This window comes from Necator americanus, chromosome II, assembly GCF_031761385.1.
Source record: "Necator americanus strain Aroian chromosome II, whole genome shotgun sequence".
Classification (NCBI taxonomy): domain Eukaryota; kingdom Metazoa; phylum Nematoda; class Chromadorea; order Rhabditida; family Ancylostomatidae; genus Necator; species Necator americanus.
The window spans coordinates 22,291,674-22,318,498 of NC_087372.1; the positions used below are offsets into that span (position 1 = coordinate 22,291,674).

The following is a 26,825-nucleotide window of genomic DNA, read 5'->3' on the forward strand; positions in this document are numbered from 1 at the left end:
ATGTGTGGCTTCGTGAATATATGCTAGCTTTACAGATATAGTGCGAAAACGAGAAATGCACTGTTCTCGGTCACCTCTTAAACGCCATCGTCCCCCTCTCTTTGACCTTCTAAAGCGTGCTTCGCAAGCAGTGAAAAATGTGTTCAACAGCATAAAATAACCCGAAAAGGTAATGCCAGAAGCATTCATCCCACGAAGCGAAAGAGCAGCTTCGAGGTTCTCTTTTATGCCAACGATCGAACATCTGGAATGCTGTCGCCATAGCCAAGAAAATAAAATTAGATGGGCTGGACATGTGATGCGTCTTAACGGCAATCGTTGGACAGGAGCTGTGAGTGAGTGGGTCCCACGTGATATAAAATGCAGTAGAAGAAGAACGCCAACTCTTCGGTCAGATTCCTTTAAGAGGTTCTTCAAGGAGAATTTGATGCCTGCGCTCCCTCGTTAACAGAGAACCCGACGAAAACTTTCGCACAGAAACATGTGAAACAGTGAGATTATTACTGGTGCATGGTCGACTAAGTCGAAAAGCAGTTGACGGGTGGTTTCACCACCGCACAAAAGGGAATAATTAGAACTTTTGAGAGAAGAATCTGCTCAACAACAACAGTAGCAACCATTCTCCTTCAAAAAAAAAGCAATGCGCTTCAGCTTAGAGATTGCCCCATAAGATCTACACTTGTCTCGTTCGGTTGTAAAACAGGTGGTGTAGGGGTTGTTGTAAGCACAGCTCATTCAACGCTCTATTGCCAGATCGCGCCCCGCTGACAGAATGGCCTTTCGAGGGCATTGATGTGAAACTTTTCTTGCATAATATATGACATTGTGTGTATTTGTTATAGTTTGGTGTTTGTCCTGTTTTTCTTTCGAGTGCCTAGCTTGCACAGGAGACCGCCTTGTTGCAAACCTTCTAGTTTAGTCTTATAGTCCTCAATAAAATATGTAGTAAGGAAGTGCTTCTTATGAACTGGTTTGACTGCAGAAGTGGTTCCGTCTTGCTTGTTCGAAGTATGCTCCATTTAATGAAATATTCATAGTGGATTTCTGGTTTCACTTGTGACATACGTTTCAGAGTCATACATGTTATGGAAGCAAACGCTTCACTTAGATCTTCTTGGAAAAACCCCCGTGAACGTCTAAAGAAGCACTTACGAAAAGCGGCCAGGTAACAAACCACTTCTGAATTATATTCTAGCTAGGATATATCCTTTCATTCCTGTTTTCACACCTTTTCTTCCTCGAATTGGTACTCTTGAGGGGGGGGGGGGGTACACTCGGTGGCGCCCTTTATTTCCCGAAGCTCTAACTTACTCTTTTCTCTTAGTAACTTAAGTTTACATGTCATAGATTCTCTAAGACTACTGCTTATGCCTTGGCGTTCCGATTGATTTGACTACTTACTTCGAGAAATAAGGGCGCCACTGAGTGCATTCCGGGAGTTAACAGACTGAGACACGAAAACTCTGGCATAACACCAGAACCTTTTCCGGCAAATGCACAAGAAATGTGTTGCCTTAGTTGTGCGAACTGTACCTTTTTACATTTGGGATGTGTTAATGGCGCTTGAATGAGAAATTGGAATTGGTCCGTTGAGTTGGACCAATTTCAAGTTTTCTTCCATTGGATAAAAGCTTTAGTAGCTATAATAGCATTGGCTTTTAGTCAGTGCCAGTTCCAGACTGAGACTTATGCTGTGTAGTACTCACGTTCTACTGTGCTTCAATGTCGGATTGTTGAATATGTACGGTTGTAACCGTAGCTGCGATAGGGAGGATCTGGACTCTCCTAAGGTGAAGGGGTCTGGCTTATGGGACGCAGCTTAAGTGATGAGCGTCCCTTCTCCAACCGTCCAAAAGTGAAGTGGGTCGTGGGTAGGATCACCGGCTCCTACTACTCCTTATATGGTTGTAACACAATGGGGCGACTCATCTTCGGTGAAGAAGTGCAATGAGCCCCATCTAAAGTGCACGGAAGAATCCCGCACCTCTTTTTATTTTGTGTATTAATCTCGCTTTTTTTGTTCGTATAATAGTGCATAAATAGGCTCACACATGCTGCGATGGGGAATAGCCGGACTTTCTTCACGTGTAACGGGTCTATCTCATGAGGTGCAGCGCAAATGAAGGAAGTCCCTTCGCCGTTCAAAGTGAAAGGGGACCCTTTGTCGACTATGTGTGGCCCCACATAGTCTTAGCAAAGTCCTTTTCCATTAGATTTGTTGTTCGCTTTGCTCCTAAGATTCCTCTAAGATCTTAATTTGTAGAGATTCAATTTTTGTTTCATAGATTTGCGTACGATTAACGTTTGTTGTAGTCGGAATCGTAGCACAAAAAAAAAAAACCAAAAATGCGCCGTAGAAGAAGGCTTACTATGGATTGGAACCGGCAGAAACAGCTGAACAAGCAAAAAAAAAATGTTTTCTTGGTATTAAGGCTGCGAAATATGAAAATCGTACACAACTAAACAAAAAAACAACAACAGAACATGGTAAATCCCTAGAGACCAAGATCATGGAATCAAAGCAAACGACAGAACTAGTGAAATTGGACTTTAATAAGACTATGCAATCTCGTTCTTGCACTTTTACGCGGAAAATTACTGAAAAGTACAGAAAGAGGGCCGGCAGTCTTCCGCAAAGTCAGGGAGATGGAGAGAGAGCTCTATGCACACCTTCGCTATCGTCGTGTTACTACACATTTTACGGCGATTGTAGCTTATATCAGTTTGCTTGCTGCGGGCATGCTCACGTTTTGTTACGCTTACGGTGTTACTGCCGGACATTTTACTTTTTTTCTGAGGTACCCGGATCACTCGATGCCGATAGGCAGTTCAGCACGCGAGACGCCAAGTTCCGCACGATATGGAACAGTGACGAGTGGATAGATTCTGTGCGAGCGCTTGCTGTACATCGAGATGGCAGAACCGTGTTCAACGATGATTCCAGCACGCCGAATATGTCAAGTATAGTCGGGTCAAAACGCAAATGCACCGCAACTACACTGGTGATTCTTGTCAAAACGACATGAATCACCAGTGTAGTTGCGGTGCATTTGCGTACGCGCTCGAAACGGCACGCTGGAGGCAGCAGTTAGAACCGAGTTGGGACCGTCGCAAACTGCAGCGATGGGTTGTGCCAGCGAGGGTTTCACGACGCTCCACCGAAGAGTCTCGAAAGAAGCCGCGTGCGCAATTGCGTACGTGCTTCATGTCGTTTTGACCCTACTGCAAGGCAAGTCATCGGCTTGCTTGAGCTGTAACCAAGATTGATGTTGATCTTTTTTTATAAAGCATAGCACACCCCTCCTTAGATCAAACAGAGGTCATTCGAATAAGGCTGTTTCGTTTATGATTGCAATGCACTCACGGTTTCTGTTCATCTAGAGCTTTGGATATTTATCCAAAAGACGTCTAGTGTTGTGCGTGCCATGGTCTCGGACTCGATGGACAAAATTTTAACTACAGATTACTTATTTTACTACTTCAGAGTCTTCGTGACCTATTTTGCGATGAGCTTCGAGAGGGATGGAAAGTATTGATTTCGCGAGCCCACTTAGCTCTTTTAACCGAATGCACGGCGACTGCCTAGTTTCTTCTATGTAGTCGTCATCATATAGCCTGCTCCTGATATAATAAACCACTCTCGATATCATTCAATCACCCTCTCTGCTACATAAAGGAACCACACAGTTAGGACTTGTGCAAGGTATATCGCATTTGCGTAACAGCTACCGCTAGGGTTTGCTGATGGTATTTTCGCAACCGTCATGTCATTCTGTAGATGCTCTTGGCGAAGACAGCTCCGTACCGCTCCACTTACACGGTCGCAGATGTGAGGTGTCAGATAAACAGAACAGAATTTTTCCTTAGTTGTCCACGTCGAGATTGGATAGTCTTGCTAGTAGGAGCATAGTTTTTTTTTCGGGTACTCGTATATTCCTACTTTATGGTTTAGGTTTATGGAGCACATCTTGGAACATCTTGCCTTTGCTACTCGATGCTGCTGTCGTCCCCGTCTCATACTTGTTAGCTGTAACGGAGTTCTTCATTTTGCTGGGATGTGTTGGAAGATAGTGGACCAAAATGGTTTTGCTATTAAGTTTGCATTACCACTTGGTCTCCATACCTTATTCCGCAAATAAGTGCGCATATTCGAGAATACCAGCGAATTTTCATTGTTTCTCCCTGTAAATGCTGCTCATTATGAGATGAGTAACAGCGTCCCTCCGTCCGTCTTCTCATTTTCCCTTAAAGGCATCACCCCACGAATCTGGAGTGGTATGGATTTCAGGTGGAGTATTCTTATAGGGGATAGTAGATTATGGAGAGGAGGGTGATTCCGTCTATTTCTTCCTAATTGCCGTAAAAAACGGCCCGGAAGATACGGCTTCAGGCGTTTTGGCGGACTATTTTCTACAGGAAGTTCGACTGGAGCACGCCAGCCTTGTGCAGCGCCGCATCTTCCGGGCCGTTTTTTACGGCAATTAGGAAGAAATGGACGGAATCACCCCCTCTCCGTAGTCTCCCATCCTCCAATACTCCACCTGAAATCTGCACCACCCCAGATTCATGGGGTGATGCCTTTAATCGTCCTGAGAGACGGTGTTTGTTGTTGAAACTGCGCATGTACGAGATGGTGCGATCTTGACTTACCTCATATGAACAAATACCCTTTTTCAAGATGGTTAGTGGGAATTGAGTGGGGCCAGTCATACTCGTAATCGACACCCCAAGACGCTTAAATTTAACCACTGAGATACCAACATTGCCAGCTTCGCGATACGCTCATTGTCTTTAATTTGCTTACACTGCTGCTTGGAAATGTTGAAGCAATTGTCTAACTTTGCTTGTGTTGGGCAAATGATGCAACAATCAACTATGTAACGACAATACAGTCTGCGAACCAGTATTAGGTTTTCATTGAACATCAAAACAATGGCGAAGATGGGTGCCGGCTTTGTGAATGTAGTGAGACGTTTGTGAGGATAAATTACTCATAGCTTTAACGTTGCCAAATTCTGCTGACGGTGATAGCGCCCGGAACGATAGATATGAATAAAGATAAATACCAATCCTGCCACGTATACGAGTCTGATTGCTACCTGCACGTGGTGGCCCTGCTTTAGCTAAACGCAATCAAGCGTTCGAGTGTGCGCACCCTTACATTGCAAAAAGGTGCTGTCGTCCAGCACATCGCAAACCCCATAACCTGAAAAGTCAACTGCCTGGAAACACGCATAAGAGATCGGCCCGTCACCAGCATCGAAAATATACGCCATATACTGTGGCGACGCCGATGAGAACGAAAAAGGTGGCTTCGCGATAGCTGTGAGAAACGATTACAACATGGAGGAATTTGGCTCAACATCATTTAGATGGGCCTTTGTACAACTGCCGAATCGCAAAGGACGAAAACTCTGGATACCGCTGAGAAAAACAGTAAGGAAGCCTTCTATGATGAACTCAATGTGTTGATGTCTAAAATACCAAGAGAGCAGGTGCTCATCGTCGGAATTGACGAAAATGCGAAGATGGGACTCGAACAGCAATCCGATGTGCTAGGAAAATGGTGTCATCCTGCGGAGCGCATGTCGGACAACGGCCACCGTCTGGTCGACTTATGCGAACAGACGGGCCTCATCATCGCTTCCACGTTTAAGAGGAATTATCGACGCCATCAGCTCAAGTGGTAGGGGTAAACCCTTTCAACGTCTGAAGAGCAGCGAAAGTGGAAGATGGGGACTCTTAAACCTCAGCTCGACTTCGTTCTTGCGAGGAACATTCCTCAGTCAGATGTCCGAAAATTCAGAGCTGTTTGTAACGTCGCGTTCGACTCTGACCACCGTCCAGTTCTCAGCTTCAAGATACGTTTCCACAAGAGAAACCGAGGAGTTCCTCTTCAACCGAAAATCGACATGGCAAGTCTGAAAAATGAAGAATGCAGAACGAAATTCCGCCAACGTGTGTTTATTCATGTTGGAGTACGGACCAGGAAGAAGCTTTGCGATGCGGATCCCTTTTCAAAGTGCATCCAGGACGCTGCAAAGGAAACCCTCCAACAAAATGAAAAGATGTTCTCTTGTCCCTAACACTACCAATGGAGTAGCTGTCGGTGAAGCATCCCTTCCAATTTGGAGACATCACTTCAAGACTTTGCCGAACCGGCAAGCACCGTCAACTCCTGAACTCGAGCACGTTCATAGGCCGACATATGCGGTCAACGATTAGCCTCCGACTGAGTTGGAAGTTCTAGTCTGTATTCAAAAAAATGAATAATGGAAAATCTGGTTGAGACACGTTTCTGGGCCTCGAAGCCGCTCTCGACTCTCCTCACCGAGGCCGTCTTCTCAACGAGGTGCGTGTAAAGAGGGTCCCGGCGGAATTTCGAGCATGCCCCGGTCATACCTCGTCAGAGCAATTAGCGATGGTGCGTGTCCTAAAGAGATTCACTTTCGTTAGCACCTAAATAGCTGACTATGCTTACCTACCGCTAATCATACGCTGCATCACCGACTAGGATATAATTCACTATCCACTAAATTGTTTTGGAGAATCATACACATTCACTGCAATTTCGTGACGTGAGGTGATCTCAATTTAGTAATCGTACCAGAAGCAAGAGAAATCCTCACGTGAAATATGAGATAAGGATGTATCTAATAGCTTCAAAATACGTGCATAAAAAATTTCGTTAGAAAGAACATTCCAGGTTTCAAAAGTAACGGTAATGAGAATTATCGTTATCCTGTAACTCCCAAGCATTTTTGTAGCCTAATTTATTTCTGGACAGAGGGACCTTCTATATCTCTGACTTCTTGGAACTTACAGGAAGAAAAAGAGTTGGAATTTCGTAAGATTTCTAGACTTTCTGAAGGTGATATAAAGACAAACTCACTCCCTTTCTTTATTAGAACACCATTCAAAATCCCATGTACTTCTATCTAGCACTATTATTCTTTGACTTATTCGGTAATTTCGACAGCTCACACCACTCTTCTTTGCATATTTTCTTGGAACTCCGCACTTTTCTGCGTCTCTGTGGCTAGAAGAACATCTAAGACGGTTGTCTGCGTCTTCATGAACGACTGGAGCGTGACCTCTTCGAGGTATGCTCGCGTATCCGCCGGCATATCCACTGGGCACGTTAGGTCTCGGAGGCATTTGCGGAGAATCCGCCGGGACCCTCTTTACCGTTCCCCTTCTCAACGCGCTCCGCGCCTATGGAGTACCATGAAAGTTCGTTCGCTTGCTTGATGACGTGAATCAACGAGCAACTGCTGCACTCCGAACACCAGCCGGATGTACAAGACCGTTTGAGGTGGTAACTGGGGTAAGACAAGGGGCCATGGCAGGACAACTCCTATTCAACTTCGCTATCAACGACATCATGCGAACAGCCGATCAGTGTCCTGTCTACATCGTGTTAGCACCATCAGGGTGCCCCTTGACTGATCTCGAGTACGCTGTCGTTGTTGTCATATTCGCGGAAAACAGTACGAATCTTCAATGCTGTCATGCCCTTGTATCAAAGCTGGCTGCAGCCTATGGTCTACGTCTACGCCCTGATAAATGCAAGCAGATCTGAATCTCTTCGAGACCTCGAACGAGAATCAGGGTGGACGGACAACCAATAGAACTCATCGATGAGTTCTGTTACCTGGGCTGCACGCTGAAGAACAACAGCAGCTACGAGAACGATATTCAGCAAAGATGCGCTAAGGCCACTCCTACATTTAACTCCTTAACGAAATGCCTGTGGTCGACCCCTATCACCAACGACGTCAAGCTGCGAGTCTACCTGTTCGTAATTCGCCACATCATGATGTACGGATAGAAGACTTGGGCACCACCATCTACGGTGGTGGAGAGGTTTGATTGCACTAAACGAAAGCTGCTTAGACGGCTACTTGGCTACTTTTGGCCTAGGGTATGCCACAATGAAGATCTTTACGCAGAAATTGATGTGGTATACCGGCGGATGACACGTGGAAGATACCAACATCTTGCACCGGCACCGCCATCAAAAGTGGCTAAAGTAATTCGTCTTCGCTTCTTTGGTTATATATTAAGGAGACGGGTAGATCGCATTCTTCAACGAGTTCTGAGGAGTTTGTCGGGTTCAAGCTGGAAGAAGCCACTTGGCCGAAAACGGAAGCTCTGGACTGAGGTGGTGAAAGAGGACCTAAGGACATTTGGCGTAGATAGGCAGTTCAGGCGAGACGTAAGGTTTCGCAGAATATGGAATAGCGACGAATGGATTGATTCTGTGCAAGTTCTTGCAGAAGATCGAGAAGGCTGGGCAGAGCTGTGTTCAAGGACGGCACACCTCGGCAAAGATGCGGGTAATCGCATCAGGCGATGACAACAGCCCGCCGACTAAGTCAAATAAGTCACCAATCTTGCCAGAAATTTACTCTTACTTGAGAGAAACATTAAGAAAACGACCGTGTTCGTAGCGGTGCTGTGGAGTGTAGTGGTTATGATTAAGGAGGGATCCTTGATATCACCATTCATCATTACAGTTCGCGATCGCTAGTGCTCTTGAAGGTGGTGAAGGTAACGGTTGGGATCGGTATGGGACCATCGTGAACTGAAACGATGAGTGATGATATCACGGGTCCCTGCTCCTAACCGCTTCGAGCGCGGCTGTAACTGCACCGAGCTTTGCTTTGTTTTGATCAGACTAGAGTATTTTCTCACTGTGCTGCTCTTACTACTATTCTGCTATTATATTTTTAAGGACAACCATAAACTACTGTCGTAACTTGTAAAATGGTTGGGATAGGGCCCACCTTTGGACCTGTGCTAACGCTGTGGAGTTGAGAGGAAGAAAAGCAGAAGCAGAGAACTGTGGCATAAGTACTTTACTTACAATTAGTTTCATTTTAAAAATTTCGTTATTTGGTGGTGAGATCGATGTCCAGGGAAATCTGAGTGATCCATGTGTCGTCTTGAGGACCTCTTTCGCAGTCGAAGAGAATGGCACCTGAATAAGAAGTTGATGCATGACAACAACAATAAACTAAGACTTTGCAATGTGGATAATTCCAGTGCTAACAATTCATTGTTAGTTCAGCGTGCGCAGCTTCTAGCAGTCATTTGTAATCATGACATGGGTGCAGCAGTGGCTTAGAGAAAAAAGCATCCCATTTCCTTGTTACCTGTGTGGTCTTCTTAGTTGAAAAAAAAAAACTCAAGAGTCTTTGCGGTACGTCCTCGGCAGAGGCGAGCACTGGCCGCCCCTTGTTCCATGCAATAATGGCGCCGTTAAGCCATTTGGAACTCCTTTCCTCGTTTTTTTTAAAGTTTTTTTTTTTTGTGTGCATGTCCGAACCGGGGCTTAATGGGTGTGACCGACACAGCACGCTTGGTGGTGGCTGCACCTGATTAAACCTTGCAATTAATTTGAAAAGACGTTTATTTTGCTGAGTTTGTATCATTACAGCAGTCATTCTCTTAACGGATCACTGGAAAATGTTGTGAAGATTGCAAATGGCGCTGAAGAAAATCACGAAGTGATACATAGCTGCGTGGTGTCATCGAGAAGTAATCCTTTCAAGGTGGGACTTCGCACTTTTTTTTTGCAAGAACTGCACCCCTCAACATTTGGTTATCCGGATTTTTTCACAGGAGATTTGCAGTTCTTGATACGTGTCAAAAATAGGATTTTCCGTTTCAGCGGTCTTCCCCCGTGAAGAAACGGAGACGACATGAAGACGAAGAAAATCTTTTATTTGAATCATCCGTTGCTTGGGATGACTCTAATGCAAATGACCCGTTCTCAAATGAAAAGTGAGTCGAAGTTTCACATTTTGTGAGGACTTAAATGCAGAATCTGTCAGCTTTGGTCTACCCTATTGTATTAGTAATGTAGAGAGGGAGAGAAAGAAAGAGAAAAATAGGATTTGGGGGGAGGGGGGAGGGATGAAAGAGGAAAGAATTGATTGCATTATTAATACACCCTTCAAGTCATCTTCGTTCCATTGCCACTATCGGTAGACTTCGAAGATTTTTCTGATGAAAGCATCATTCCGGAAATGACCTTAAGTAGACCTCCATGCAAACGGACCCACAATTTGCGAAACACAGGTTGAATACTTTTTTCTTGCCAAGATGCCGCTGGAGAAAATAAAAAAAAAATTGAGCTGAGTAGAAATTTGCTACGCTTGATTTAGATTATTTCCCTTTCCATTTATTTACTGGAGATTGTTGTTCACCGTGAAAAGTAATTTTGTTTTCAGAATGTTTCGCAATCGTAAGATGAAGAGCTTTGGTTCCCAACATTTTCCTTTGAGTGGAGTTTGTCTTTGTTCCTTCTTTCTTCTTTTTTTATTTCTTCTTGCTTCATTAGTTTTTTAAGGACCAGCCTTTTGAAAACTCGTTTGCGACTGGTTTTTCCGACATATTTCTCTGTGATTTTTCTCACTCGGCAATAGAACACACTGCTCATTGTTCCGAGAAGACTCCTGTGGATCTACGTCTGGGCACGAAATTGCGAATCACAGCTAAAAAACCGTTTTTATGGATGCGGGACGTAAGCGCTTCAGGTATTTTCCTGTCGTAATCTTTTTTTAGAGTATTTTTCTCTCAGTGCATCCTATAGGCTTTGCTCCTTTTATTTTTCCAATTCTTTTGCATTGTCGACTTTTTTGTTTGTTTGTATGTAACGTGTGGTTGAGGAATGACCTTTCCTAATGGGACCCTTTTCTTCTCATTCTGTCTAATATAGTCATTCATGTGGCAACTAAAAAATAAATATAGTAAAAGAAAATTCTAGAAAGTGAATTAAAAAGTTAATAAGTAAGTTTAAAGGCATCAATGCACGAATCTGAGGTAGTACGGATTTCAGGTGGATTATTCGTATACGGGATGGGAGACTATGGAGAAGGGGGTGATTCCGTCCTTTTCTTCCTAATTGCCGTAAAAACGGCTCGGAAGCCGTTCTAGTGCACTATTTTCTACAGGGAGTTCGACTGGAGCGCGCCAGCCTTGTGCGGCGCCGCATCTTCCGGGCCGTTTTTTTACTACATTTAGGAAGAAATGGACAGAATCAGCCCCCTCTCCATAGTCTCCCATCCCGTATACGAATACTCCACCTGAAATCTGCACCACCTCAGTTTCGTGGGGTGATGCCTTTAAATCAAAGAATACATGACGATAGGTAAAATGAATACATGTAGATAAAATAAATTCACATCATTTACGCCTGATTTGGAGTGCTTTTAGCCACTCCAAGTCGTGCGTAAATGGCCATTATTGGCAATGAGTGTAGGACTGGTGCGAAGTTTGGTAGGTTGAAATAGAAACTTATGAACTGACAACAAAAAGAATTAGAAAGGCAATTAAGGGCGCTTCTTACACAGGAGTATCTGTATGACAGATTGATTTTTTCAGAGGTCTCTTTGGTCTTTTCTGAAAGTTAATTGCGACTTTTAGCAAATTTCTCTGCTTTTCCCCAATTAATGAGAGCGAAGAAGACCGAAAAAAAGAAAACAAAATTCTGGTAGGAAAAATCCTTCCCTGTCATGTTTCTTGAATTGAATAAGTTTCATCAATTATTAGCTGAATTATTGGACTCTGTTGAAAGTGTACACCTTTTGATACCAAGCCCAATCCGATTTTCGCACTTTTTCCTTGTACGATTGGAGTAGTGGTAGAGAGAAAAAATACATTTATGATATTTTAATAGAGGATCGAAGAAGACCTTTGACTGGAAATTATTATCTTTAGGGATCTCTGGGTGACTTTGCTTCCACAAAGCTAGTCGGGAAAAATTCACCATTCATCTCGACTTGGTCCCAAAAAGCTACGGAAGAAAGGAACGCTAAATTTTGTTCAAACATGGGTAGAGTCTCTCTATACAACACTGCGAAGATGTACTGCATAAAACTTACTATGTGTGTCGTTATTCAGAAACCCGTGCAGCCAACTTCACACGAATTTTACTCCTTTCACCGGGCGTAGATATGTTTGTTCGCGTTGTAGCGTCGTCGAAAATGGTTTTTGAGTGTTGATGTGAAATTTTGTTACTCTTTGACGAGGAATAATTCTCATTTAACTTTTTTACGAACGCAAAATGCACCTTCTCTCAGGGATTAACTCTTGACTGTTCTCTTACAAGCATATGTGTATATTCACCTCTTTGATAAGCAGTTGGTCATATTTTATCGATGTCCTCGTAAAAGCATCTACATATGCAACAGGGAATAGTCTCATGTTTTATTTTAGTTTCTTTTATATTTTAGTTTATCTCCAACGCATTCACTAATTTGTGTAAGTATGCTATTTCTCTGTAAACATATTTCTACACACTTCTGCTCTTAAGCAGAAGTGTGTATGAGACCTTCTCACAATTCCTCGTGATTTAGGGGTTTCGAAACAAGTTTGCTATTGCCGCTCGCTTTTGCTACATGTGATACATTGCGAGCGGTGCTGAGTAATTTCTTTGCAGTGTACAGCGCGAGGTTGAGAAGGACTCCTTGAACTTTCTACTGAATCTGTCTTTGTTACACTGAGCAAAACAAGTACAAGTAGGCAAACACTTCTCAAAAGATTGCACACTCTCGGTCATGCAAACTTGTTTGATTACTAGAATGAAATGTGAATGGTCATTCACCATTTTATTTTCTCAGCTTTGACGATTTTACTGTTTTATTTTTCTAATGATATATAATGCAACATCAAAAGTTGTAGTGAACTGATTTTTGTACTAGGTAGCGCTGTCGTTCGAATAACAGGACAACAACGTCACGAAGGGCTTCGCAACTTCATTAATGCAGTTTCAAATGAAGTAAGCAACTATCTAGCCTTCTTTCTTTCTGTAATGGTCCAAGTTTTTGCAGTTCAATTCATCGCTTTCGGAAATCCCTTCTGATCTGTCACCCTTAGCTGTTCTAGAGTCAGCATGTCTTTACTGGCAATTCCCCTGTTTTCCTTGGTTGCCTACTTATCCCCGAGCAGATTCATTAGTTAATGCCAGCTCACTGATTAATCATTCGACGCCTTTAATTTCGCACAGCTGTTTAAAGGATCTTGAAATGCAGTGGTATGGTTTGTTACCTGAATGGTTTCCCTTATTTCAGATATGCGAGCTGTTTTTTGTTAACCAAAGTTCTCACCTTTAGGATTGAATGTTTTGATCAGCTTTTCCTATCATGGAAGAAGGGCGACAGAAAAAGTTTCTATATGTCGTGCTGCTCATTTACTGTGCTTTTCACAAAAATAAATTTGGACGACGATACCGGTGAGTTTAGATTCTGGGGAAATTTTCACTAAGTTTGTCGCGAAATGAGTGTATTTCATCTTGTTTCCAGTTTTGAATCGTACGCTGTAGGATCGGCGAATACGAATGATTGTAAAATACTTTCTTATGGTTACTTCGCTGTTAACAAAGATCATCTCTTTGTTTCTATGTGCCTCGACATGGCCCATTTTGTAGTGTTACTATACTTGAGTTTCAGTGTGCACGGAGGATTCTTCGTCATGTTTTCAAACTTGTGGTGGTCTTCGACATATTGTTATTGTAACTCCCAGCACATCTGGTTTTAGACAGTATCTGAAGAGTGAAGGTGAGTCTTGGTTCTCTCTTTTACTTCTTCACTTTGCAGAAACATTCGCGCTTCAAACACTACAATTCTGCCTCGCAAAAATAACGAAGAAATACCGTATTACAAGTTGCAGATTATCCCTACAATTCAACTCCTTTGCTTTCTTTTTGGTTGTGCTTTACGTGAAGGTCTCCCTAAGTTAATAATAACTTCTTCGAATTAATTTCTTTCACACGCTCTAGCCACGGAGATTCTAACGGTAGTGACAAACCAGAGACTATCACTATCGAAAAGTGATGAAATGCACAAATTCTTAGTGGGAAGAGAGTGTCCACCACTTGTACAACTCCACGCTTGCGAATATCATATACTTATATGGCACGGCATGTAAGTATATGATATTCGGTATATGGTATCATTTCCAATTTTAAGAGAATCTAATGATGTGTTAATGTGTTATCCGCTTGAAAGCGTTGACCCACATCAAGAGTGTTATGTTATACTATTTAAAAATCTGAAGGTCCGGCTGTCCGACTTCAGACTTCCTGCGGTGCTCGCTTCGCTTGCTTTCGCCAATCAGCGAAAATTTAAAGCAACTAATTTTTCCGCTAATTTCATTTTTTTTTAAGAAGGATATTAATGGAAGGTTTCATCAATGTTCCTCTGTAGTCTTCTTGCTGAAGATGCCAGTACTAAAGTCGGGGAGTATTCAAAATTGATTTTGGATTCCTCTTCCTTTGATACTTCTACAATTTGAAAACATTTTTCGAAGTGTAGGGCGAAGTTCTCCTCGTCTTTCTTCCCACTAATTAACACTGTGACGTGCAAAGGGGAAATGACTTGACCATTATACGGGTAAAGGTAAGGACCCTTGTTAGATCACTATTTCTTGCAGTAAATTAGATAAAAGTCTGCCAATCCACTTGGCATGTGCCTAACTGCAATTCTTTATTGATAATCTTCGATAATTCCTGAGTTTGGAACGCATGTTGGGCCTGTACAAAGAATTGTGGAGGCCAGGCGGTGGTCGAGTCAGTGTTTTCATGCTCCTTTCATCCCTCCTGGGTCGCTAAACAGCACCAGACTTGTATGGTACCAGTTCCAGAGGAGGGTTGAAGTGCTTAGTTGGCATTGGTGGTTTCGAATCATCGACCGTGCGGCCACAACGGGACCTCTTACCGAATGCGCCACACTCGCCCAAAGCTTGCGATGAAAAGCTGTAAATTGCTGGTTACTATTTAACCAGCTGTTTGCAAGCGTGCATGCAATTGCTGGAGGAAGGGCCCAGCAAACATGTCGAGAACAGCGACAACGGAGTAGACACAACGTGGTGCACATCAAGATGGAGTATGCATACAGTTGCCACGGCTATAAAATGATTCTCAACATCTCATTTACTTTTTGACGAAGCCGGTTGGGATTATAGGGCGGTGTTGGTGCACAATAATCCCACTGATTCCCATTCACCGCGTCGTCACACCAATACTGTACCATGCTATTCCCCCTCAGCGCTTTCTAGTGCCGGCGCACCAACTCCATGCTGCGTGTCCCGTATCCCCCCATTTTATCGTTTTCTGAGGGCGGCGTACCAATTCGAGGCCTAAGGATTGGCACGCCGTCCCCCGAAAATGATTTTTCTCACTGCTTTCTGGAATTTTATTTTATACGTACACATACACACTTTAAGATGAGGAAAGCAAATAGATATCATGAGTTATTTGTTAAGGGATTGAGTATGAAGTCGTCAGGAAGAAAACAACTTCAAGCGATAAGACATTCACATCGTTCCAACCTCTTGATGAGAAATCTTGTTCAAATGACGGGTTGCAATGCAATGAATGCAACGGTAGGTGTCGCTTTTTTCAATAATTTTTCCTTCCAATTTTGGTACTTAATACTTTCCAGGTTTTGGAAATTAATACTTCTGTGTAATAGTTGGAGAAGAAATTTCATCCCGAAGAAGTGGTTCTAAATTTGTGATCAGTTCACATGTGATATTAGTATGATCGCTAAAATCAGACAGTGCCCAACAACAAGACCATACATAGTCGTATCGTGTCGTACATAATCGTTGAACCATGATGCCTTGTTATAAAGTGTACAATTGGTATAGTGGACATCATGGTTCGACGACTGTTGTACCATTTCTGCACATGAGTTACGTGGATTTTCCTCCAATGGACTGGTTGTGCATAATCAACTTCAGTAACCCACATCAGCAGTGGGGTTGAGAAGGAAATTGTAGAACCTCTAGAAATAATCGCTATGCGAGCAGTGATGAAATGCAACGTTCGCGGGAACTTTCTGTGTCGGATTCATTCCACAAGGTAACGTAGCTTTCAAGGATGGGAACGAAATAGATTCAGATTCATGAATATTGGAATTACCGGACGGGCTTCGCACTTGCTTTGTGCTAGTGAAATAGTGCTTTCATTTCAACACTTCGGGTGCATGGAGATGCCTCGCCGGGCAAACTAAGGCAGGTACTTTTAGGATCTTAGGGTGTTTTTGTGATTTCACTGCTAGTTTTGGAAGCTACGTTCCAAATTCCTACAAATAGTGGAAGGAACTCATCGTAAAAGCACACGAACGCTGTCTCTCAACAAGAGTGGGAAGGTCTCTGACAAGGGCCACAAAAACTAGAAAGGAACCTATGTTGATCAGATATTTCGAACTCTCCAGATCCATACTACATTGAATTTTTCTATGGATATATCAGGAGCTTATTTCTTCCTTTCAGTTGGTGCATAAACGCATTCTTTCGATCTAGTGGTGTAATTTACGAAAATGAGCGCTATCACTCTTAGTTCTCTGAATTATCCAAATAACGGCGTAGAAATACTGGATCCCCCTACGAGGTACTTAATTACGTGGCAGGCGTATGCACGACTCTACTAGTAGAGCGAGCGTCAGCAGGCCTTTGATTGCCCTTTTGCTCACAAACATAGCCACGTAATAACCTGCCGAGAGAGCACAGCAGATTCGGTTAACAACGTTTCCCACGCCATTTTTCTGGATAGTTAGGAGGAATTGGGTGCGATACCATTTTCAAGAACTATACTAATAATCATATTTATTCGAGGAGGCATCCCAATACCTTCAGTTTCGTATGCTGCCTTTAAAGGCATCACCCCGAATCTGACGTGATACGGATTTCAGGTGGAGTATTCGTATACGGGATCGTAGATTATAGAGAGAAGGATGATTCTGTCCATTTTTCCTAATTGCCGTAAAAGGCGGCTCGGAAGATACGGCTTCGAGAGTTCCGGCGCTTTTCTATCCTCTACAACGAGTTCGATTGGAGCGCGCCTTGTGCATGGGCTGCATTTTCCAGGGTGTTTTTTACGGCAATTAGGAAGAAATGAACGGAATCACCACCCTACCCATAATCTACTATGCCGTATACGAATACTCCACTTGAAATCCGTTCCACCTCAGGTTGGGGTGACGCCTTTAAGTGTCATACTAGCCTAGTTTCGCGATTTTGCATCCTTCGAGCTTCACATCTGTGCAGCTAACAACTTCATACCTCCTTATTTTCCTCTGCCAATTTTTTCCTAAAACTGTACATTTATTGCTACGTTTACGTGCGATTTGGAGCTCAATTCAGCCACAAACACACCGACCCTGAATGGAAATGGGTGCAGGGCAACTGCAGATTTTGATAGGTTGAGATAAACACTTATAACTTGTTGTCGAAAAGAACCTAGGAAGATTAGTAAGGGTGCAGTTGGTGGGGAAAGAAACTGTAAAGTAATTAAGTTCCTTTTCTTAGACACTGTGTTTTTTTTAACAAGAAAAAGTTTTGAATTTAAGCACACTTCCCACCTTTTTTTCTCAACTAACGTGTGAGTGAGCGAAGAGAAATGATCCAGTTTTTGTTTTTGTCAACTCGGTTTCAACGCTACTACTAGAAATACTAGAAACAAGAATGCTCCAAATAATGACAAAATCCGCCTCTACAACCTTGTAAAGTAGTATCGCATGAAACTGACTGCGAGATGCGAGATGCAACTGACCGTTATTCAGCAACTCGTGGAACCTTCTTGGCACTAATTTTACCGGCAACTCCAGCTGTAGATGTGTTTCTCTGTCTTTCAATACTATTTTTGTTTCTAGCAGTTTCACTAAAGTAAAGTACACATTAGCCATCTTAGTGAACAGGCGCATCTTCAATACATTGAATTAGGCGTAACGGAGGAGTGTGAAAGCTATATCCGAGCTATGAAGAAAATGAAAGTTGCCTTATGTGGTCTCTTATTACTCAATACGAAGTCACTTCCTCAATCATTTATTCGTATAGTTTATGATTTTATTTTAAAAGCTAGTATCCTATACAATCCCAGTCCTGATCTTACTCCATCTTAGGAAAGTTCTGACCCTCTCTTAGGAAAATTCCAACGTATGTTTGGCCCTGGTTTCGACCATTGCTCTCATCTCACAACATAACATACATGTTTATGTTTAGATGTTGAATCAGTGAACATGCCGAGTTCGAGTGGGACCCAAAAAAATGCTTCTGCAATTGATAGTGGAGTGAGGTATGTTGGTTTTGCTTGTTCTAGTACAATAAGAAAAAAAATTGTTTTAAAGTCCTGAGAAAGCCGACGTTTCCGGAGATAACGAATGGCTGGAGAATATTGGAATGTCACCAGGAAACACAGCTAAGCTTAAGAGATAGTACGTTTGTTTGCTATTACGAACTAACTTTTCTTCGTAGCTAATTAACTTTGTAGCTGCAATAAGTGAAGCCAAAGCATTCATTCCATAAGTAGTTTAATCAGCGTTATTGTGATAAATAGTTATGTGTCTCTCATATGTTCTATTAGGTTGGTCGCTTATTTCTTAAACAGGCATGCCCTCTACAATTTAATCGTTTCTGAATAACTCATTGATGATCATCTTTTGATGTATTCACTATGAGTGTCTATCACAGTGTGCTATATTTTTGAGAGGGTTACAATTCCCTGGGACCAGAAGCTGGAAGACTCAGACTCAAAGAAAAACAACGCGGATTTGAAGTTAGTGAAAGAGTTGAGAAATGTTTGCTCCAGGAAATAAAGTGTGGTAGTTTGATGGGGCGACGTCTGCGCAAAGGAGTGGATGTTTCCCAATTCAACACTTCAAGTTGGCAGCGAGTGGTCAAAGCGACACGCGCCCGCGCATTGCCATAGTGAACGGCGGCAAGTTTCGGTCGTATCAGATACATATCTTGACAGAACTTTTCAAGATCCTAGAGCCTGTAGGTGAACCTCGAGAACCTGAATCTGGTGCGCTCAGCAACACCAAGTTGTGCTGCCATCGTCCGTAGCGTTGCGTCCGGGAACCACTCCAAGAGACTGCACAAGTCGTCGTTGCTGTTGGCGCGGGTGTCCAGTGGTTAGCAAGTTGTCGAAAGTGAAGTTTCCCGTGTCGAAGTTCGAGAGTCGGAACCAGTTGTTGAGCGTTCTTAGTCCCCTCGCCCAACGCCTTGTTGATGTTGGCGGCCGCCTGAAGTGTCGTATGGCGTTGCTTTCCTTTGTAGAAGATCCCTCGGAGATGACATAGATTGCATACATGAGATACGACGCTCTCGTATATCTTTGGCTAAGATGCTTCTAGAACTACCTAGCTTTTCACTGAGCTTCCAAAAAGTAAAGAGTATCTAGCTTTCAAAAGTCATTTTTCTTTGGTATATAGAGCATAAGAGGCCAACCCAATATTTCGGGCATTTAAAATCATTTTTTTGTTTATTGAAACCTCATTCATTTTTTCTATTCCCGGCGTAATTAAGAATCTTGGCATTGAACTCAAATGTATTACGCCTCAAATATTGTTTGACAGGATTTTTCTCTTTGGGAGTCTGATATCTGAACAATTATCCCTTGTTGTTGTGTTGCAGTAAGTGTTGCACATCAAGCGTTCTTACTCCTTATTCAATGGAACCGTTTCAAATTTGATGCGTGACCAATACATCGCTGATGTTTTTTAAATCTCCGTCAATGTTCGGCGACTGTCATGCGTAAGGTAGATATTCACTTTACAATCTGGCATGCAGCGCCATTTTGCGAACTGCAATTCATACCTCATCGGCGTATCCGCTTCAGTTTGCTTTCATAGCCTTGCGAATCCTTCCTCCTTGCTTCTGCACAAACCGAGAATTCATGTAACATTTCACCTATCTTGATCCGTTTGATTGATTTAGTCTCCAGTTTGAGTAAGTTCCAAGTTCGAACTTCCTTAAGTGTTGGCATTTTATTGTTGAATCGTGTATTACATTTCTTGAGCAGAACCAATATTGCTATTGATCTTTATTCTGGCTAACGTTCCGGCGTCATCGCTTTCTTCAGAGTCTGGAAGATCAAAGACACGTGTATCCTCCAACGCTTCGTCAACCAACAAAATACGATCTGCCAAGACTGATCAAAGAGAACATTAGGGAAGCAGATCACCATAGCGCTCACCTCAATAGCCGTATCAAGACCTTTGGAGGTTTCACCTACGGCGTCATATGCAACGGGCATCGGCAATGGTGGTCCGCTAACATAGACGGGGTGACGAGGCGTTTGCAGGGATAAATTGCACGTGTCAGTTGTGTAGGAGGTGTAGTGTAGCGGTTAGAGGTTCCGCTTCCTGCACGATCTATCGGAGGTTCGAATCCGCCCTAGTGCTCACCAAGCCTTTCATCCCTCCGGTGTCGATAAATTGGTACCAGACTTATCTTGGAGGATAAAAAACATTGACTTGACGCATCGGCTAGCCACCTCAAGTCATTGTATAGGCCAGTTACACGCTCGTAAACCTCAAACGATTCTGAATTGAAGGTGGGGGCGCATCCCAAGCGGATTGATTAACGCCAGACACCTTATCCTTTATCATTTAATTATATTTCTTCTGCTCAAGAAAAGCAATACACGACTCAACTCTAGTTGAGTTGAGTCGTAGGGTTATTTTTCTATTAATCAAAGCTTCAGTTCATTCTATTGCACCAATATTCATTACGACAACATTAGACACTCCTTTACTCTTTTGCTTCGTCTTGATAGGTAACATATTTTTTCAGTAAGTCCATAGGATCGGCATCCAATGTGGCTAACGATATCGCGCTTACTAGAACTAGTGTAGATGATGCAGCGGCCATATTAGTCAAGGTAGTTCATTGCTCCTAAGGTTAAGTGTTGTTTTCCATGTTGTTTTGAACTGAAACGACAATACATCAGTTTTTCAGGGATCACATGTGCAAACGCTATACAATTTGATGCAGACGTCTAAAGTATGTCGCTCTATAATAGGACCTCATGCAAACATCCCACCTACATTGTTGTCGTCTAGTCCATTTCTATACGCACAGCTGCAAACACTGAAGGTAATGATTGGCCAATATGTATCAATTAGTGTGTAAGAATAGAAACACTAAGCTGTATCTGCAAAATCCGACTGTATTTCGCCCAATGTTTAGGCTTGTTTATAGAATGCGCTTTTATCATGTGCCGACGAACTCCTTTACGGGAAATTTAATAATCAAAGGACACGGAGTAAAGTGAAGTGATGTGTTCTCGCAGTCTTTGCCTGCACAACATCTAAGACCGAAAACGATATTGAAGAGTTTGGTATCTGGGTGTGATTCAATTTCTACATAATTCTGTGCATATACTGAGAATGTATTCGGTATTCAGTATATTCTTCCGACGATTTCTCACATTGTGAGTTCGCAGTTTAAGGAAATCTCGCGAGGTTCATGTGGTCTTACTCATTCTTGGAGAAAATTTCGGGAAGAAAACTTTCATATCTAGTCGTCTTAGTCTAACTGTAGTTCTATCGTTAGTATTTCCATCGTTCTATCATCAAGACGCAACGTGTCCCTGTGTCTCTTCTGCGACACTGGAACGTGCATCTAGAAAATGCCAACCAAAGAGCAACAGTTATTGAGTTCACCATTCTTTCTGTGTTTTTTAGACGTGTGTCTCCGAAGTATGACACAACATACTTCCTATAGTTTTCGAGCTACTCTGGACCTCATACATTTTTTACAGGGTATGGATAAAGTATTGATAGTAAAATCAACCTACAATGCTACAGTTACAGTATTTTTTATTGAGTAAGATTAACAGCTGAGTAACAATTGATATTCTATCATTCATTTTTGATTCAGTCTACTTTTGCCTTGATACACTCGCGGAGACGGCGTGGGAATGCATCCACGGTGCGCTGCAGGTAGTCCGCATCGAGATTGCACTTTTTATTGGCTCCTGTCAATCCTGGAGACTCGTAAATTTTGTAGCTCTTGATGTTCAACGTCTCATGAAGGCTAGTTCGAGCTGATCGCCCAGCAATTAAAATTTCTTTTGCTATTTTTCTCATTGACCGCTGTGGGCTACGTTGAATGGGGTTTCGGATCTTTTCGATGTTTCCTCTTGTAACAGCTGTAGGAGGACGGCCAGAACGAACACGATCAACTGTGGCTCCAGTAGTTTTGTTGATCCATACAAGTATAAGTGGAACTGCAAGTGCTTGGGCAATCTTCTATGGCTTCATTCCGACACGATGAAGGTCCACAATTGAACAGCGTTTTGGATTAGCAGCAACCATTATTACCTGTATCCCAAAAAAATACTTGCGATAATACAATATTCAGACTAAAAAGAGCAAACTTACACAAAAAATTCTACACGATTTTAGAAAACGGCCAAAACAATAAGAACAAATTTACCATTACTTTTTCCGCAGCTGTACACGTCCCACTTCCAGTTTCATGTTATAGAAGTGTTGAACACAAGCAAAATATAAAGAGTGTATCAATAATCGATCATAAGAAATCCACCGAATGTAGCAAGAAAAAGAACATCAGTGCCCGTATAAAAATGGGCAACAGCAATACTCTGTGCGCTACATTTCGTTTTCTTTATCGCTGTTCGTTCTGCGAGCTACTAAGAGTTGCTTTTATTTGTTTAATTTAAATGACCATTCGCTCAGCAAAGGGGCAATTGCACTTCAAAAATTCAGGGAAAATAGGAGAGATGGACGCGTTTTCTTACAAAGAAGGACAGTTAATTGAAAATAAAACAAGCTCAGAAGTTAGCATGTGTATGACCGTTATTTGCATCTATTGACCTTCTCTGTTGTTCTATCGATGGGTATTCAATCTTGCACATTAAGGAAGCTTACGGCGTTGATTCTTCTTACTTTCGGACTAGTCCACTTTATACAATCACCGGAATTATGTAATTCAGCTTCGTAGTAGAAGATGATAAGTATTAGTTCTGCTGAGTCAAGTTGTCTTGAAATTTTGCGCTGTTTCAGAAATTCACTTTTAGTTACATAGTTTTAAGATCAGAACAATGATATCAAAGACAAGTTTTTGACGGAAGGGAATCATGTTCTATGCCACTTTGCATAAAACTCGTGGGATATTCCGTGGGATATCTCGTGGGATATTTGGATTATTCCATTTAGGGCACAGTCGAGAACTACGTTCGGAGTAAAGATGGTCAAGCAGATGCTGTATAGGTTACTTAGTGAGTGGTAGAGACTAAAGGTTTCGATACCCTTTTCGAATAGGCCAAAAACGGTGGCTCAGTATAATATTTATCAAAGGCGGATAAAGAATTTCCAATATAGACAAACTGTTTAGTTGAGAGGGCAAACCGTTCTCCGGCGCACTTTTGGACGACTCTGATTAAGAGCAAGAGCAATCACAACAGCGAGGACTTTTCAAGACCAGCGTGGTCGAAAGTTATAGGTCTCTTTCTCTCTCTTTAGGTAGAGATGCCTAAAGAGGTTTAAAGGTATCACCCCACGAATCTGACGTGGTATGGATTTGCGAGGGCCAAAGACTATACGGGGGCGTAGATTGCAAAACGGGTGGAATCGCGCAGGGAGAGTTGAGCGAGATACCACTCGTTTTTGCAGTCTACGCTTCCGTATAGACTTTGGCCCTCGCAAATCCATACCACGTCAGATTCGTGGGGTGAATAAATTGTGAAGTAGTTGGCTCACTTTCCTATGGTTGCTATTTTGTTCGCCATCATCGTTTTGAGTGTTTTGGGTTTTTATCCTCTTCCGGATAATGTTTCAGCTTTTGGACAACATGTAGTATATCCAAGTTTACACTCATCCTATCCAGGATGCATCTGTTTTTATATAATCGAGCAGTTAGCATAAATATGAGGTTGTTTGGTTCTGCATTAGCTAACTGCAGTTGATATTAATCTTCAATTTGCTCTATTTCTAGCATGAAATCCTTTTCGGACTTGTTTTTGCAGTTTTTCTACTCGCCTCTTCAGTCCAGTTTGTGCAGATTTTCACAGCCTTCTCTAGTCTGCCTGCTACCACTTTTTAGTAGGATAATTGATGGCCTACCCTTTCCGTAGCTGTCTTCGTCTAATATAGGATAATCAACTTTTGCTGTGTACTCCTCGTATCTGGAGACTACGCGCAATATAATGTTTTGTGGAAATTAAGGGTTTTTTTTTACTTTACAAGACTTTCGAAAGTTTACGCTGCTGTGGTGAGAGATTTCGCTCCAGATACTGCTCACCAGAGCAGCATTTTTTGCGCTTAGAATATTTAGTCTGATGTGATTTAAAGGTTTAGCTGCAAGTTCATTGTACGGAAGCGAGATTTCCCACAAAGGGACGGGTCAGTTATTCTAGGTCTTTAATTTGACTCATGTGCTTTTTATTGATGAGTGTAGAAAAGTTTGCTTGCCCAGGTCCCTTAGTAATTGCCACGCGGTATATTGAGATGTGCTCGATTAATTTTTAGTAGACGTATTGGCAATATTATAGTAATCAATAGATATAATCACTGACATCGACTGTTCTACTTCCCGACTATTGAAGAGCAGGTATTTGAGCGAATATTGACTTGAGGGAAGATTGGGGAAGACGATACTGCCTCTTGGTTTATACGGTCGCTGGTAGTGAAGTGGCCAATAATACCTTCAATACCAGCGAGCACATCTCAATATACCGCGTGGGTGTTCTTAAAGGATTTGAACGAGCAAACTTATCTATATTTATCTGAGTTGGTTTCTTCTCCCTGCCTCAGAAATGTCACTCTCTAACGCCGGACTGTTGACGTGTTTAGTTTCATCTTAGATCTGCAGATAAACACTGTATTTCATTTGTTGATCTATTGCGAAGTTGCGGCCAACAATTTTCAACTGTGTAGCATTAAGATTGCATAGCGCTAGTAAAGTATAGGGTGTCAAACTAACAAATCCAAAGCATTAGAGTATTTAAAATAATCCCAGGAACTGTTTTTCCTTATCTTTCTTCTAATTTAGCAACATTTCATGGAGTTCCTTTGATGCTCAAGTGAACTCTTGAGAAATCCTGTTGCGAGTATTCCTAGAGTTATCCTCGATTTTGGAATACGGTTACCTTCTTCCGAAGTAAAAGGGCTTTCGAAGCTGTCTCAACACTACGTTGCTTTAAGTTGCTTTCGGTTTCAGAAATCGTCACAAGTAATTCGAAAGAAACATTTCGAATACATACTTGAACTAGATGGTGGTCCCATCATGCCACACACTATACCATTGGTGAGTTCTCTCTATTTTTCTGAGAGAAGTATACCGCATTATATTTGGCGGTACTATTTATATCCATTGAATTTGCAGGTTGTCGAGTTTGTTCGTCGATGTGGAGTTTGCGATGTGGAGCCAGCGACTATACGTGTAAATGATCGAGTGATTTGTAACGGCTTAAATGACATGGATTCTGAACTATATGACTGGAATGAAATAAGAGTCGATAAAGAGAATGTTTGGTGGGATAAAACATGATTAAGCCTGTGGTGAAAGTTTTCCTCAGATTCAGTCACTAATAATGTTTTTGATAAGACGACGAGACAATGGGTACTGCCACTCGCCGAATCGACTTTGTGAGTGGAATGTGAAGCTGCTCGTGTGAAGGTTCGCCTGGGCTTTTCTCTGGGCATCTCTGGATGGCTGAGAAATTTTCTTCCTGTATCTACTATTTAATTGAATTCTCGCTCTCCCATTTTCCCAAAAAGACAATGAACAACAAGTTTGCTGCCTCAAAATATCAGGGTCTCTTGTCGTCCTGCTGGATCTGGCGAGTACTTTTCTTTTTGGTGGCGAGGCTTCTTTCAGTACACGTTACATAGCTAGACAGGATACTGGCGGAAATCTCAGGTCATAAAAGTTCCAATCGTATGTATTGCGCCTTTGACGAAAAAAAAATGCTGAAGGTATAACGAAACTAAACTCTAGAAGGCAGATTCTGATGATTATGTCTTGTGATAAAAACAGAAGCATGCATGTTAAGAGGATATGAGCATGTAAAAAAGGATGTGCGCAGGAAATCGAAGTGGAAGTTTGTCACATGCAGAGACTTGTAATATAGTACCCCTGCAAATTCACTCTGAGTTATCATAATGAGCTAAGATGATACAACTCTTACTGGCTAACCTCATTTGGTCTGGCAAAGGAAGTCACTGTGATAAGATATTCACTCGACGTTAATCTCTTAGTATTGGTTGGAAAGACAACCACGGGAATTCGCCGTAGTGTCGTGATCATTTCGCGTGGGATTATTTCTGTGATGCAGCACACATATACGAATTTTCCACCCAACTTCGCGCAGTCCTCATCAATCCGTGAACTCATTTACATGAACTCAAAGATATTCACTCGTCTGTGCGTGCGTCTCGCGATTCCATCTTTTTACAAGGGAAACTCCTCATAAATGGAGTGAGTTAATAGTAAATTTACAACTAATGAAATGATGCATCACAATTTCAGGTAACGGTTTTCGTATGAAATGAAATTATTCGTAGTAGCCACACGTTACATCGCTAATTTTCTTGCAGATGTACAACCAAGAGCCAGGACATCCACTTCAAAAGCAGTATACCACGAATCTGACATGGTGAAGGAATCCACGGGACAATCTAGAGTTAGGATTGTAGATTGCGAGATCAGAGCTACTTCCGCTCATCTCTCCCTGATCGTCGTAATAAAGAACGTTTTTCTAAAGATGTTTTCAGTTGCAACTCTAGATTTTCTTGCGGATTTCCTCACCACGTCAAATTCGTGGAATGCGGCCTTCAAATATTATAGCTGTGAACAGGGGCAGCAAAAGCTTCGGGAGAGAAAGGTAGAAAGTTGTGCGCAAGCAATAACAATGGTCTGTTTCAAGCTCAATTGCTGTATTCAAAATGAGAGAAAATGAGGAAGTAGAACTTTGTTAAAGAGAAAAATGAAATTTGTGAAATGGGGGGCGGAATCCCTTCGCAACAGAACAGAAGATTGATGTAGTGTCTCGCATATCCATTGAA

At 42.2% G+C, this 26,825-nt stretch overlaps 1 protein-coding gene across 2 annotated transcripts; it reads left to right on the forward strand.

Annotated features, from left to right (window-relative positions):
• Positions 1–172: 172 nt before the first annotated feature.
• Positions 173–26,420, forward strand: RB195_019025 (uncharacterized protein; the record flags this gene model as incomplete). Of its 2 annotated transcripts, XM_064186695.1 has the most annotated exons (19): positions 173–331; positions 983–1,008; positions 1,073–1,165; positions 9,443–9,557; positions 9,677–9,789; positions 10,239–10,296; positions 10,358–10,544; positions 12,711–12,787; positions 12,840–13,042; positions 13,122–13,240; positions 13,458–13,565; positions 15,271–15,390; positions 18,013–18,085; positions 18,138–18,224; positions 20,587–20,674; positions 20,752–20,889; positions 24,979–25,065; positions 25,144–25,200; positions 26,358–26,420. In XM_064186695.1, the coding sequence occupies 19 exons, from the start codon at positions 173–175 to the stop codon at positions 26,418–26,420; spliced, it is 1,971 nt and encodes a 656-aa protein (XP_064042576.1). The 2 variants fall into 2 exon arrangements, with proteins under 2 accessions (XP_064042576.1, XP_013303681.2); XM_013448227.2 differs by lacking the exons at positions 983–1,008; positions 26,358–26,420 and having other exon boundaries at positions 173–339; positions 25,144–25,308.
• Positions 26,421–26,825: the final 405 nt, after the last annotated feature.